The sequence below is a fragment of the Cavia porcellus genome, unplaced genomic scaffold, assembly GCF_034190915.1.
Source record: "Cavia porcellus strain 051 isolate PalLab524CR breed Dunkin Hartley unplaced genomic scaffold, mCavPor4.1 scaffold_4, whole genome shotgun sequence".
Classification (NCBI taxonomy): Eukaryota; Metazoa; Chordata; class Mammalia; order Rodentia; family Caviidae; genus Cavia; species Cavia porcellus.
In genome coordinates this window covers 118,652,186-118,666,637 of record NW_026947487.1, presented here as the reverse complement: position 1 = coordinate 118,666,637, position 14,452 = coordinate 118,652,186, and the positions used below count along the sequence as shown (strand labels likewise).

The 14,452-nt window shown below is 59.3% G+C and overlaps 1 protein-coding gene across 1 annotated transcript; it reads right to left on the bottom strand.

The window, feature by feature from the left end:
- Positions 1–9,285: 9,285 nt before the first annotated feature.
- On the bottom strand, positions 9,286–10,524 carry LOC134475821 (basic proline-rich protein-like; the record flags this gene model as incomplete). Its single annotated transcript, XM_063247756.1, has 1 exon — positions 9,286–10,524. A coding segment is annotated over one exon (1,239 nt), but the record flags the coding sequence as incomplete, so codon positions are not given.
- Positions 10,525–14,452: the final 3,928 nt, after the last annotated feature.

Sequence of the window (14,452 nt, the reverse complement as noted above, 5' to 3'; positions counted from 1 at the left end):
GCCCTGCAGGGGCCACGCGTGACCCTGCTGACCGGGAGCCGGGGTGACCTGTGCTTTGCGTTGGTTTCTCAGGTGCTGATCACAGGAGTGAAGAGCTGATTCTTAAACGTCCAGGGGGGCCGGCGTGCTTTCAAAAGGATCGTGGTGCGGTCAGGCCTGGGTGTCCAGCAGTGCCCAGACAGCCTAGGCTTCTGTCCTTCAAAACTTGGTGCAGGCTGCCCTCCACCCTCAAGCATCCTCTGCCCCATCCGTCAACCCATCCTGGGTCGTCTGGCGGCTCCAGGTCCCTACGTCCTTGCCAGCCCTGTGTGCGCCTGTCCTTAAGCACCACTTAGCCATCCCGGTGCCCGGGAGCACCAGCACCCTGTGGCTTCACTGCACTCCCGGCCCCGGAGAGCTTTCCTGCCTTGGCCCGGGTCTCAGGAAGCCTTGGCAGGAGGAGGCTGTGGGCCTGCACGGGTCGCATCTGCCTCCCTGGTACAGCTCTTCCTCCGCACGTGTCTGCGTGTGGCAGTGTGGATTTCACCCTGAGGAGCAGGGTTTGGGGAGAGCGCGCAGTCCTGGGCCCCAGCACCCCACGGACAACTCTGGTTCACCCACCAGGGCTCCGCCTGCATCTGCCTGCTGCCTGTCGCCCTGCACCCTCCCGGGTTGCAGAGGGTCAGGTGTTTGTCGGTGGGCAGCTGCACACCTGCCTGCCGAGGTGGATTTTTGATTGTCATCCTCAGGTTTCCTGTCTTGGAGTCGTGAACTCCGTGGGTGGAGCTCACGGTGCAGACTCACAAATCCAGGTCCGTGGCAGGGACATCCACATACCCAGGCCCGGGATGTGAACGAGCCCAGACAACGTGCAGGTGGCAGCAAGAACTGACACACGGCAACGTCCCTGTCACGTCCAACGCACTTCCGTATGCCGTGCAGGGGCTTCGAGGGGCTGCAGAGTTAAACCGACCCCCTGCCCGGGTCTGGGGGCGTCACCGCAGAGGGGGCGAGCGTGGTCTCGGGACGCCCTCAGGGAGCTGCGGTGCAGAAACAGAATTTCAGAATGATTTGCTTTACAGTTCCCTTAAGTAACATTATCTTGTTAAAGACATTAGCCTCGGACCTCTGCTGTTATATATTTACTTTTATTGTTTTTCATCCTGGGGAGCGACCCGGAGGAGCCGTGCTCGGCGAGAACGGGGTCGCCGGTCATGAAAACAGTCATGCTGGAGGTGGCCGCCGGGGAGACCTGCCAGTTGCGGAGAACAGAGAGAACTCCCGAGGCCTCCTTTTCAATTAAAATAATTTATGAAATCCCAAGCATTAATAGCGGCTCCGTAGCCCTGCCCGGCACCGCGCAGCCTCGGGGAAAGACCTCCTTTGCTGTTCTTGGGAGAACGCCCTGCTCCGGCTGGCTTCCTGCAGGCTGGGGCGTCCCTGCGGCGCTCTGGGGGGCTCGGCTGGCCCCGTCCGCCTCCTGTACCCCTTCCCTGGGCTGAGCCTCCTGCCCCTGAGACCAGCTGGGAAAGGAATTCCAGTTCCGCTTAGGGTTTTGTGGGGGCTTCTCTGATGACAGAACATGGGCTTGGGGCCTCAGTGGGCCCTGGTGGAATTTCCTCATGGGTAGACGGAGCTTCCAGGGGGCCGGGGGAAGATTCTAGATAACAGAGGGAAGGGGCACCCCTTCCCTGCAGCTGCTGCTCCGTCCTGTAGTTAGGAGCCTCGTTCTGAATCTTATTAGCTTCTTGTTTTTTTTTGTCTTTTTCTTTTTTATCGGTACCGGGGATCGAACTCATGACCACACACTTGCAAGGCAGGTGCTTATGCCACTGAGCTAAATTCCAAGCCCCTAGTAGCTTCTTTCTTAATCTGAGATAAAGATAAGCACCAGGTACCTTTCACGAGCATCCCAGACTCTTCCCACTGCCCCCCTGGGCTCCACCACCAGCAATGCTGGTGTCAGGACCCGCAGGAAGAGAGAGCAGAGAGGCTGCGCCCCGAGTCCTGAGCAGGTGGGGACTACCAGGAGTGGGGCGCCTTTCCTGGCCCAGCTCCCCTCCCTCCCGCTTTCCGTCCCTTGCCTCTTCCAGCCAGCTCTTCTCTCCAAGCTCTGTTTTGGACAGAGCTGTCTGCAGCCTGCGGGACCTGTGGCTGGCTGGGGACCTGGATCCAGGGGTCCCAGCCAAAGGAGGGGTGCATTCCGCCAGCGCCCTCGTCCGCCCACTCTAATCTGGAGTCTCACAGAAAACCCCTGCGAGCCTGGCCGGCACCCTGATGCTCCCCATGAAGTCATCTTGTGAGCTCCAGGACAGACTCTCCGGTGCTAGTGCATCTAATTAGTTCCAAACAGTGACAGGGCGCGTGCTTTTCCTGACCCGTGCAGGAATAATCTGGAAATGCAAACGCGCAGCCAATTAACCCCGGGAAGCATCTTCCTCCAGAAGGACCACGCAGGCTCCAGCTTCTCGTCCCTCTTCCTCCTCCTCCTCCTCCTCCTCCTCCTTCCTCTCCAGGCGTCCTGGATTTGGGGCTCGGCTTCCTAGGTCATTGGAATATTCCGCCTTGGAACATCAACAGGGTTTTAGTAGCCAAAAATCCCTGTAAGATACCAGAGCCTGAGTTAAGAAAGGCCTCAGAATCCCGCGGTGCCGCTCAGATCCTGCCTGGCAGGGCGGGGTTTGCAGCTTTCCTGGAAGACCGCGCAGTCATATCTGCGAAGTACGGATAAACAGTGACTCTGCTTCCCCAAGCTTAGGGATCTGCAGAAAGGAAATAATTAAGGATTGTGCGGCAGACTGCGCTCCGACGGTCGCTCCCAGCTGTGCCGTTTGCCCAGCTGTGCGGCACAGCGGGATGGGAGACACAGCCCTGCTCCGGGGCAGGGGCTCGCGGTGCAGGGCCTGCCCCATCGCTGCAGGAAGTGTGTGTGTGCCTGTGTGCGTGTGCACAGCGGTGTGTGTGGAGGAACTCAGATTCTGCAGTCAGGCAGCGGAGTTCAGACACACTTGCAGCACTAGGTGACTCAGAACGAGTGTCTCCCCTCACAACAGAGGCGAGGAGGGGATTCTAAGCCAAAGCTGACAGAATCTCGGAGGGGTGAGACAGGCGGCTGGGGGTGCAGCCCTCACGGTTACCCAGAGTGCTCCAGCACTGAGGCCTTTCTGGCGTGGACTTGATGCCACGCGTGGACATTCCCACATCAGACCCCTAAGGAGCAGATGTGGGGTGCACGCTTAGAGTGAGGTCCCACCTTGGAATACTCCACATTGCAAAAACCCCAGATCCAAAGTGAGACTCCAGAGACTGCCTGTCTGCAGCGGGCACACCGGGATCCTCGGGAGTGACCGGCTGCTTCAGGAGCGCTGGCCTCGGGCAGCAAGGGCGGTTCAGTACCGGGACGGCGGCTCCATGGCGGGGGCTCCTGCTTACATAAACTTCTCATTTTCCCTCTGCGGCCACGGAACAGACATGTGCTGGGGCGTGGAAGCACACAGCCCTCAGGAACACACAGCCCGAACCTCATGTCCCTTGCCGGACGCCCGGTGTCCAGTACGCAGCCCCAGTGGGCACCACCATGGCACTCGGATCCAGAGTGTGTCAGATGTCCCAGGTGTGCCTGGGAGGAGTCGGGAACAGGCACCTGCCCAGCTCCGAGCTGGGAAGGCCGAGGCCAGCGCTGGGTCCCGGCCCCTCCCGGCCACGTAAAGGGGTGAGCATGGCTTGCTGGTCCCAAGGGCCCAGCCCTGATGCTCCCCAGCTGCGTGACATGGAGCAAATGCCTGACCTCTCAGGTTTTACCATCTGAAAATGGGGGAAACAAAAACAGGAACCCAAAGAAGCAACCCGAGGACACATTCTTAGGTCACAGAGAGCTGGGGCTCTGAGGTTTAAAGCTAAGGATTCTGGCCCTGGCCACATGGCACATTAAGTGCGTGTCTTGGCCCTTGTAGCTTGCCAAGCCTCAGTTTACCCCTCTGTGCAGTGGGTATAAACGACCATCCAGCTGCCTGGGTGGCTGGGAAGGGGTGGTGGGCAGAGTTAGGATGGCGCCTGGGTGTGGACACAGATAGTACTGGGGCATGACTTCGGGTACCCAGTCCCGGACTTGCCAGAGGCTGGACCTGTCCTTAGACCACAGGAAGGCAGTCAGTGGTACTCGGGGCAAACTGGCGTCTGCGGGCTGGCAGGGCTGCCCAGCACGCGTCACCTGGGCTAACGGGGATGGCGCCATGCATTCCAAACACAGCCCCGAGCAGACTGCAGGGCGGGCGTGGCTCCAGCTCGGTGGACAAAGGCTCACAGTTCAGAGCTGGATGGGATGTCAGAGGCTTCGGAGCCTGCAGCTGGCAGAGGCAGCCAAAGCCAGAGAGGGCAGTGCCTGGAGGTGGGCAGCACAGTGGCCAGGAGCCCGTCTGCCTCCCTGCCTCAGTCACTCTGATGCAGGAGGAGCCACTGCCCCGGGGTGGGCTCAGGTTTACAAGGCCAGCAGCTTCCGCCTTGGGATGGACAAGGGCTCCCGCCCCTTCTCCACACACAAGCGGTGCCCACCACTCTGTGACCCTACACACAGTGCTTGTCCTGCGGAGCAGCTGGGGTGTTGGGCACTGTCCTGGGGCTCCCCGTCCTGACCCCCACTTTGTGAGCATTGTGTCCTCTAAGCGGCTGGTGTGGGGGAAGTGAGAGATACAGAAGAAACCACACAGTCCAGCTGGTGCCCTGCTGGCCGCTGCCCACAGCAGGGACAGCTGGGGTGGGTACTGTGGGCCGGGCCCAGGGAGGACACCTGAGGCTGTCTTTGAGGGCACCTCCGGGGACCCAGGGTCCCAGGATGCTGGGAGAGGGACAGACATCCCGGCCACGGGACCCATCACCACACCCCATGCCAGCCTCCAGGTAGGCGGTGAGAGAGCTGCCCTCTCGATGCCACTGAGAGGGGCACTGGTGTGGGCTGATGGGGTCTGGTGGGTGAAGGTGGGGTGGGAGGTGACGCAGGTGGACCAAGCCACAGTGACAGCCAGAGACCGCAGCACCTGACCCCCAGCAGGGCAGTCCTGAGGCTTCTGAGCAGGATCCACATTTTCAGAGATTTGCTGCCAGGGTGACTGGAGCCCAGAGTGAACCACTTGGAAGCAGGAAGCTGCGCGGCTGAGGAGGTGCAGACACCCCTGTGCCACATGACACCTGGGGATGGGCAGCACGGCCTGGCCTGACCCTCGGGCCCACCGACACCGGGAGGCCTGTGCTCCAGCCTGCTCCTCCATCCTGAGACCCCATGGGCCAGAGAGGAGACTGAAGAGAGGCTTCCAGGAAACGCTGGCTTGCTGGAGCCGGCCTCTCAGGAGGGGGTGGGCAGGGAACCAGCTCAGGGCCCAGGTGGGAGACAGGAGGGGCCAGGCTGGGGTGGGTAGAGAGGAAGGGGCAGAGTGATCCCCTGAGGCCCCTCCCCTGCACCCCTTGGACCCCCTAGGAGCAGGGATGGCCGCCCAGCCTGCCCCGAGTTGAGGCCAGGTGAGCCCTGTACAACTGTAAGGGCTACACAGGATCCACCACCACCAGGGCAGGCATAGGTCCCCTGCATAGGGCCACCAGCAAAGGGGGGGACTCCATCAACAGCAAGCTCCCCGCCAGCACCCTCCGGACGTGGTCACAGGAACACACTACGCTGCCCAGGTGGGCAGTGGCCTCTCTTCTCAGTGGCCGCCAAGCGATAGGAAGGTGGCACAGGGAATCTGTCAGCGTGATGCAGGCTGGGTGCCCCTGGACATGGCTGTGCTGCGTGCAATCAACCAGCCCAGCCCTCGGCAGCAGGGCCGGCTGTGGTGTCTTCAGCTCACAAATCTGTGTGCGAGGCAGGCCTCAGCAAGGAGGCTGCTGTGCATGGGCAGAGCCAGGTGGCTGTCGGACCTGCTTCTGGGATGGCGCGGGGCAGAGCTGGCCTGGGGGCGTAGCTGGTGAGGGGAGCTCAGCCCTGGCAAGAGCAGGGCACTGCACTTCCCCTCCAGCGACCCCTCCTCGCGGGCTGTTGTGGTTCAGATCTAAAAGGGCTCCCAAAACCTCCTGTGCTCTGAAGCTGTCGCCTGGTGGGCGGGGCCTCGGCTGCTTGCTGTCGGGCGGTGGATTCTGATTGGAGGAGATGGGTCCCTGGGGCGTGGCCTGGAGAGACTCTCCCTCCCCAGCTCCTCCCCGGCTCCGCTTCCGGTGCCCAGTGCTGTGGGCTGCTGTCCACTGCCAGGCCCCTCTGCCGTGCTGCCCTGGCTTGGAGCCAGCCACCCGCGGGCTGAAGCATGGCCACATTAAACCTCTCCTCCTGTACCCCGGGAGTGCTGGGTGTCGTGCCCCAGCCATGAGAAAACGGAGTCAGTCGTAGGGTTCCAAGAGTGTGTGACCCAGGAGAGCCAAGCTGAAGCTGTGGGTCCCCTTGAGGTCTACCCTGGGGGTTCATGTTGTAGTCACAGGCCACTGAGACCCAACTGTGTCCCCCAGAACTCACGCTGTGATGGTAGATAGGGGTGGGCCCTCAGGAGGCGACTGAGCTTGGAGCAGAGAGCCCTGGCCTGCGGGTAGGATTAGCACCCTGTCCACCTGCCTTCCCTCCCATTAGGGGCAGCACAGTGTCCCCTCCCTCCGCCCCCCAGCACACAGCACCCAGCACCATCTTGGAAGCAGCGGCACGGAGCCCCTTAGCCTGGACTCCCTCCAGAACTCCGAGGAGAAATTACTATTGTTTATAAGCCACCCGGTCTGCCGTGTTTCATTAGAGCAGCCCAGAAGAACTAATGCACGAGAATTGTTCGCTTTATGATTCCCACAGGCTTATCTTGTAAGCCCCTCCGGCCAAACCCCAAGACAGGCCACGCTTTCCTGGGGCGCAGAGCAGGGAGACGCACAGGAACCCACTGAGGCTGAATTCTCGGGAAGGGGGCTCCCCCGAAGGCCTCTCACTGTGGTCAGTGACACAAGGGGCCTTTGGTTGCAGTGTAGGGTCCACATGACCCTCCCAGCCAGGGCCAAGGCAGGCATGCAGAGAGAGGGGGGACCAGGGTGGCAGTGGGGACACAGCCCCCGGGGGTCCCCCGGCTGGGTGCTGGTCCTGACAGGGGAGGGGTACAGAGGAGCCGGTGCCCCCGAGTGGCCTGGACTGCTGAGCCCCAGGAAGTGCCCGCCGTCCTCCCCAGAGGCCGTCTGGATGAATGACAGCCCTGCCATCATAAACTCGATTGTGAGTCACTAGGGCTCCCTCCTCCTGTCCCCCTCCCTTGGCCCCTGCAGCAGGTGTTCGCTGAGCCGAGGTCTCGCTGCTTACATAACCCTGTTCCATTTGGAGGATGAAAAATCTCCCTGAGGTTTATTGTAAACAGGCTTATGTTCGTCCAAACACGAAAGGAAAGGTCAGCGGATTATTCATGGGCTGCCCTGCTGCCCGCCTCTGTGGGGACACAGCCTCCCTCTCCCCCTCTGCCCCGGCCGTCTGGGCTGGGGGCCCAGGGCCCACTCTGCAGTCCTGATTTGCCCCGTGTTGGCACCGCGTCCTCGGGGTCTTGAAGAGGAGCAGAGGCGGGGAGCAGAGGAAATTCCTTGAGAAGCTGCATGGGTAGAGACTTGCTTATGGAAAGGCCATCGTTCATGATGACAGAGACAGAGCCAGGAACTCAGGAAGGAGCCGGCAGGGAGGAGAGCCATGTGCTCCACAGGCAACTGTGATCGTGCAGATGGGGCCCACACCCTGCCTAGAGGGTGCCTGGGGCACACAGGGCGCTCCATGCTGGCCCCAGAGGCTGCCATTCAGCCCAGTTTACAGAGGGGAGGCTGAGGGCAGAGCTGCACAGAGAGGGTGGCTGTGCTCCCCCGGGGCCAGCAGGAGGACTTCGCTGCAGGCTGAACGAGCCCTTTCCAAGATGGCAGAGCACGGGGCCGGGGCAGGTGTTGGCAGGGAGCCCAGGCCAGGTGAGAGCTGGGCACTCCTGCAGGTGCCCACGAGGAAACACACGGTGGTGGGATGATTTGCTCCCTGACCAAGGGCTGCAGGTGGATGCACAGCCCCCTGTGTGTGCCGCCGCCGGGCCCCAAACACCATTAGGAAAGACCAGAAACCCCAAGGTCTGCCCACACCTGTGGCAGCAGCATTACCCAGGAGCTTAGAAATTGCGCTCCTTGGGCAGCATCCCAGGCCTCCTGACACCGCAGAGCTGCTGGAGTGAGGCGCCTTCAGGACTGAGATCCACTGCCTTGGGCTGGGGTCTGCTCACCCCAAACTCAGGGGCACAGAGGCCAGAGCGTCCGTCCCAGGAGAGGCTCTGGGCAATGCCAGCAACAAATAGAGAGGGCTAGATGGGAGGGCACCCCGCTTTTCCTGCTGACCTGTGGATCCTTGGAATGGGTGAGCGGCCATCAGTGCACATTTCTACGGCATGACATTCATGAAGTTTCTTTGTGTGTGGCGTAAAGGTGCCCTGACCGCCCAGGGCAGAGTGGGACACATCTGGGAGGACTTGGGAGAGTCCTCCCCTGTTACCCTGGAGACGGGCTTGGGAAAGCTGTGTGTGAATGGGGCCCAGGGAAGACATTTCCTGGGCATTTCGTGGGTGGAGCTGTGTCCCTCTGTCCCCCGTCCCAGCCCCGTCCCACACGCTGCACGGGTGCCCTCCATCCCGTGCTCTTTGGAGTCCCCACAGAGGGCCAAGGACCCAGGCTCTTTGGCACCAGGCTGGGTTGGGGCAGCTACTGGTGCCTCTCAGAGTGGCACAGGCAGGTCCTTGCTGCGCACCTCTGTCTTCCTCTGGAGGGGAGGAGGGCGGTGGGCAGTGGACATCAATGTGGATGGACAGCCCCGTCCTTGGCCACGGATTCCAACCAAGCTGAATGGGCCACACCCTCCCGTGCCATAGTCTCCGCACCTTGGGATGGATTTGCAAGTCCTAGTGTCTGACCCAGTGGTGCTGTTCCTGTTTGTGTGACTGGAGAAAAGTTACTCATCTCTATAAGCCTCAGTTTCCACACCCCACTGAGGATGGTGGGATTCCTGCTTCACAGAGAGAAGAAACATGCCCCATATTTGGCCCTCAAAAGTCATTCCAATCAGGTGCGGTGATGCATGCCTGTAACCCAGCACTCATGAATCTGAGGCAGGAGAATCATTGCAAGTTTGAGACTGGCCTGGGCTACAAAGTGAGTTCAAGGTCAGCCTGATCTGCATAGCAAGACTCTGTCTCAAAACAAACAAATAAAAAAAAAATCAGACCAACAATAGTAGCAGCTGCTGTTACTTCATGAAGACAGTGGTGGTGGTGATGGTGAAGAAGGTGGTGATGGTGGTGATGGTGGTGATGGAGGTGGTGATGATGATGGTGATGGTGGTGGTGGTGGTGATGGTGGTGATGGTGGTGATGGCGGTGGTGATGGTGGTGATGGTGGTGATGGTGGTGGTGGTGATGGTGGTGATGGTGGTGATGGCGGTGGTGGTGGTGGTGATGGTGATGGTGGTGGTGGTGGTGATGGTGGTGATGGTGGTGGTGGTGATGGTGGTGATGGTGGTGATGGTGGTGGTGATGGTGGTGGTGGTGGTGGTGGTGATGGTGGTGGTGGTGGTGGTGATGGTGGTGATGGTGGTGGTGATGGTGGTGGTGATGGTGATGGTGGTGGTGGTGATGGTGGTGGTGGTGGTGGTGATGGTGATGGTGGTGATGGTGATGGTGGTGGTGATGGTGGTAATGATGATGGTGGTGGTGATGGTGGTGGTGGTGGTGGTGATGGTGATGGTGGTGGTGGTGGTGATGGTGGTGATGGTGGTGGTGGTGATGGTGGTGATGGCGGTGGTGGTGGTGGTGATGGTGATGGTGGTGGTGGTGGTGATGGTGGTGGTGATGGTGGTGGTGGTGGTGGTGGTGGTGATGGTGGTGGTGGTGGTGGTGATGGTGATGGTGGTGATGGTGATGGTGGTGGTGATGGTGGTAATGATGATGGTGGTGGTGATGGTGGTGGTGGTGGTGGTGATGGTGATGGTGGTGGTGGTGGTGATGGTGGTGATGGTGGTGGTGGTGATGGTGGTGATGGCGGTGGTGGTGGTGGTGATGGTGATGGTGGTGATGGTGGTGATGGTGGTGTTGGTGGTGATGATGGTAATGGAGGTGGTGATGATGGTGGTGATGGTGATGGTGGTGGTGATGGTGATGGTGATGGTGGTGGTGATGGTGATGGTGATGGTGGTGGTGATGGTGGTAATGATGATGGTGGTGGTGATGGTGATGGTGGTGGTGGTGATGGTGGTGATGGTGATGATGGTGGTGGTGATGGTGATGATGGTGGTGATGGTGATGGTGGTGGTGATGGTGATGGTGATGGTGGTGGTGATGGTGGTGGTGATGATGGTGGTGATGGTGGTGATGGTGATGGTGGTGATGGTGGTGATGGTGGTGATGGTGGTGATGGTGGTGTTGGTGGTGATGATGATGATGGAAGTGGTGATGATGGTGGTGATGGTGATGGTGGTGATGGTGATGGTGGTGGTGGTGGTGATGGTGGTGGTGATGGTGATGGTGGTGATGGTGATGATGGTGGTGAACATGGTGATGATGGTGGTGATGGTGGTGATGGTGATGATGGTGGTGTTGGTGGTGATGATGGTGATGAAGGTGGTGATGATGGTGATGATGGTGGTGGTGGTGGCTAAGGTGGTGATGATGCTGGAGATGATGAACAGGTTGATGGTGGATCATGATGCTGAGGATGGTGACAGTGGTTATGATGATGAAGATGGTGGTGATGTAATGACGTGGTGGTGATGGTGACAGTGATGCTGATGAAGGTGATGGCGATGGAGATTAGCCCACTCTCCCCTAAAGGGGCTGAGCTCGAGCCCGGGCTCAGTATGTCCATAGTTGAGGATGAGCCTTCCACCTCACCCCTCTAAAGGAGTGGTCATGTTGCTCTTCACCTACTTGGCATCATCTTGGATGGCCAGACACCTGGGCCCCCAGCATCCCCTCTACCTGTCCCTGACCCCGGCACCTTCCCTGGGTGACTCCCAGACCTATTGCTGGCTTACTTTGTGAGCAGCTGGTTTCTTGGAATGCATCTCGGGTCTGCAGTGACCTGGGTCTGTGCTCATCCTACATAAAGCTTCAGTAAACACAGGAAATGTGGTTTTGTTCCAGACACGACTGTGCAAGCCCTGATGGATTGGACACATTTGTTCCAAGAAAGTCCCCATATCCAGTCTCAGTGCTTACCTCCCTGGATTCTGCATGCGGGGCCCCTGAGGCTGTCCAGGCCCAAATCTTGGCCCCCAGGAGAGAAATTTGCAGACTGGGTAGGAAAGTCTGTGAAACTCCTGGGGGCACTCATGTCACACATAAATTCGTGCGGGACATCATGGTGGCATCCCCCACCTTTCTTCTTAACCTTTTGGAAGGGCCAGGTGGCCAGGAGGGGACAACTCTGGGCTCCGGTGTGGGGAGGTCCACAAGACGGGGTCAGCTACCACCCCTGCTTAGGGGAGTTGCATGGCCTTAAATAGGTCACTGAGCTTCCTTGCACGTCCAAAGTGGAAACAGTAGGACCCATCTGGGGAGTCATCATGGGGGTTAAACAAGGAGCACATGGTGACCGCCAGTGATGACTGAGTAAATGCTTTTTGCACAGATGGGTGAGTGGGTGGATGAATGGACAAATGGGTGGATGAATGGATAGCTTGATGGATGAGTGGCTGGATGGATAAACAGATGGGTACGTGAGTAGATGGATGGGGGAGAACAAATGAATGGGGGCATGAATTAGTGGGTAGATGGGTGGATTGAAAGCACAGAGGACAAGTCAGTGAGTTGATGGGGGGCAGAAGGTGAAGATTGAGTAGATGGATGGTAAATTGGTGAGTGGATAGATGAAGGGACAGGTGGAAGGATGAGAGGATAAATGGATGAATGGGTGATGGATGAGTGGGTGGGTGGATGGATGGGTGGGTTGGTGATGGATGGCTGGGTGGGTGGGTGATGGATGAGTGGATGGGTGGGTGAGTGATGGATGGGTGGATGGGTGGGTGGGTGATGAATGGGTCAGTGGGTGATGCATGGGTGGATTGATGCACTGCTGGATGGATGGATGGGTGGATGGATGGGTGGATGGGTGGATAGGTGGGTGGATGGGTGGATGGATGGATCAGTGGGTGATGCGTGGGTGGATGGGTGGATTGATTCACTGACAGATGGATGGATGGGTGGATGGATGGATTGATAGATGGGTGGATGGGTGGATGGAGGGGTGGGTGGGTGGATGGGTGGATGGATGGGTCAGTGGGTGATGCATGGGTGGATGGGTGGATTGATGCACTGATGGATGGGTGGATGGATGGGTGGATGGATGGGTAGATGGGTGGGTGGGTAAAGGATGGGTGGGTTGGTGAAGGATGGGTGGATGGGTGCATGGGTGGGTGGGTGATGGATGGGTGGATGGGTGGGTGGGTGATGGATGGGTGGATGAGTGGATGCATGGGTGGACTGATGCACTGATGGATGGGTGGATGGGTGGATAGATGGGTGGGTGGATGGATGGGTGGGTGATGGATGGGTGGATAGGTAGATTGATGGATGGGTTGATGGGTGGATGGATGGGTGGGTGGGTGGATGGATGGATGGATGGATGGATGGGTGATGGATGGTTGGATGGGTGGATGCATGGGTGGATTGATGCACTGATGGATGGATGGATGGGTGGATAGATGGGTGGGTGGGTAGATGGATGGATGGGTGGGTGGGTGGATGGATGGATGGGTGGGTGATGGGTGGGTGGATGGGTGGATGGGTGGATAGATAGATGGATGGATGGATGGGTGGACGAGCCAACCAGCGGATAGGGTGACAGGTCAGTAGATGGATGGCTGGGAGACAGCAGGTGGGTGGAGCCTGAGTCTTCCCTTCCAAGGCTGAGATGCTCAGGACAGCCCGTGGCCTACACAGCCCCTCTCCCTTTTATCCACCTGGAAACCACTGAGCTCACACCCTGCTTGCACGCTTGGGTGCTCATGTGGGACCCCGGATGTGAGAGCCTCCGAGGGGCAGTCAGACCCACAGGGCGCCAGAAGTGGAGCAGGCAGAGTCTGACAGAGCTGCTACGCATGGGCCGCTGCTGTGCATGGGCTCCGTGGGGCTGAACTCGTGCGGTTCCCAACCAACCCTGCCCAGCCGTGGAGGTCACTCCCATCTAACAAGGCCTGTGGGGAGCTTCGATTTCTTTTGCTTAAGTCTCTGCCCAAGGCCTGCCTTGGTGCTAGGTATGGGTGTGGGCAGCCTTACACACGTGTGTGCCTAGGTTTTCACAGTCTGTGATGACACTGCTTCCCCTTCCTCTCCGGGCCGTAGCTGAGCACAGCCAATGCCTGCCAGGGTCTGCCAGGCCCAGAGCTGCCTGTGGAACTGTCGCCATGCACTTTCCAGAGGACAGAGACCCTGGGGACAATGGCAGACGGCCCCCAAGCAGCCTAAAGCTGCACGGCCTCAGGCCTGTGAGGCCCAGGCAGTCGGGACGGCAGAGGGCACAGTGGGGTGAGGCAGGGCTGAGTCTCTGCATCCTGTTTGCGGGTCCCTCAGGCAGCTAATGAGGCCACATGGCCCACGTCCTCAGTGGGCAGTGCGCTGATTTCTGTGGGCTGGGCCCCATCCAGCCTCAGTGGTGGAATGAGGAGCCGGCCCCACCCAACGACCCACCGGGTCCGGGTCCATTGATCTCCGGGACCCCCGCACCACCCTGCTTTTGAATGGCTGTCTGCTCAAATGCTGTGGCCAGTGGTGGTCATCTGTCCTCCCAAACCCTAGAGCTATCCTGGGGCCTCTGGACAGAGAGTGGCTGGGCTCTCTGCACAGGGCCAGGATGGCTCAGGGAGCGACTCAGACCTCCAGTCCTGCCAGGGCCTCCAGGGGCTGCAGAGGCAAATGTCCAGCTGGGCCTGGAATTGGACTCTAAGAACAGGCCCTCCTCAGGCTGGTAAGAGGAGTGGGGTGAGAGAGTAGCTGGTTCCAATTTGTGGGCATCAGAACCACGGACCTGTTTCCTTTAAAGGTAGCTTCATTCTAGCACTCTGGGAGACTGAGGCAGGAGGATCTCAAAACCAGCCTCGCCTGGGCAACTTAGCTATTTAGCAAGACCCTGTCTAAAAATAGTAGCTAGCAAGGGGATGGGGATGGAGCTCAGTGAGTGGCCCAGGGTTCAATCCCCGGGACCACAAAAACAAAAAGGAAAGAAAAATCTCAGCAGTACAAGAGCAGCTCCTCCCTGTCAGGGCTCCCCCGTGCCAGATGCAGCCCCTGCAGACCCGTGACGGGAGCAATCACAATGGGTCCACCCCGTTCCCCTCCTCGCCTACCATAGCTCTGGAGCCGCACCGCCTTCCCCTGTTTAACTCAGGAGAAGCTCAAATCCAGGCTGCCGTAGACGGGCCTGGTCCCGTGTCCTATGCGGGCATGGAGGAGGAGACTGAGCCCCC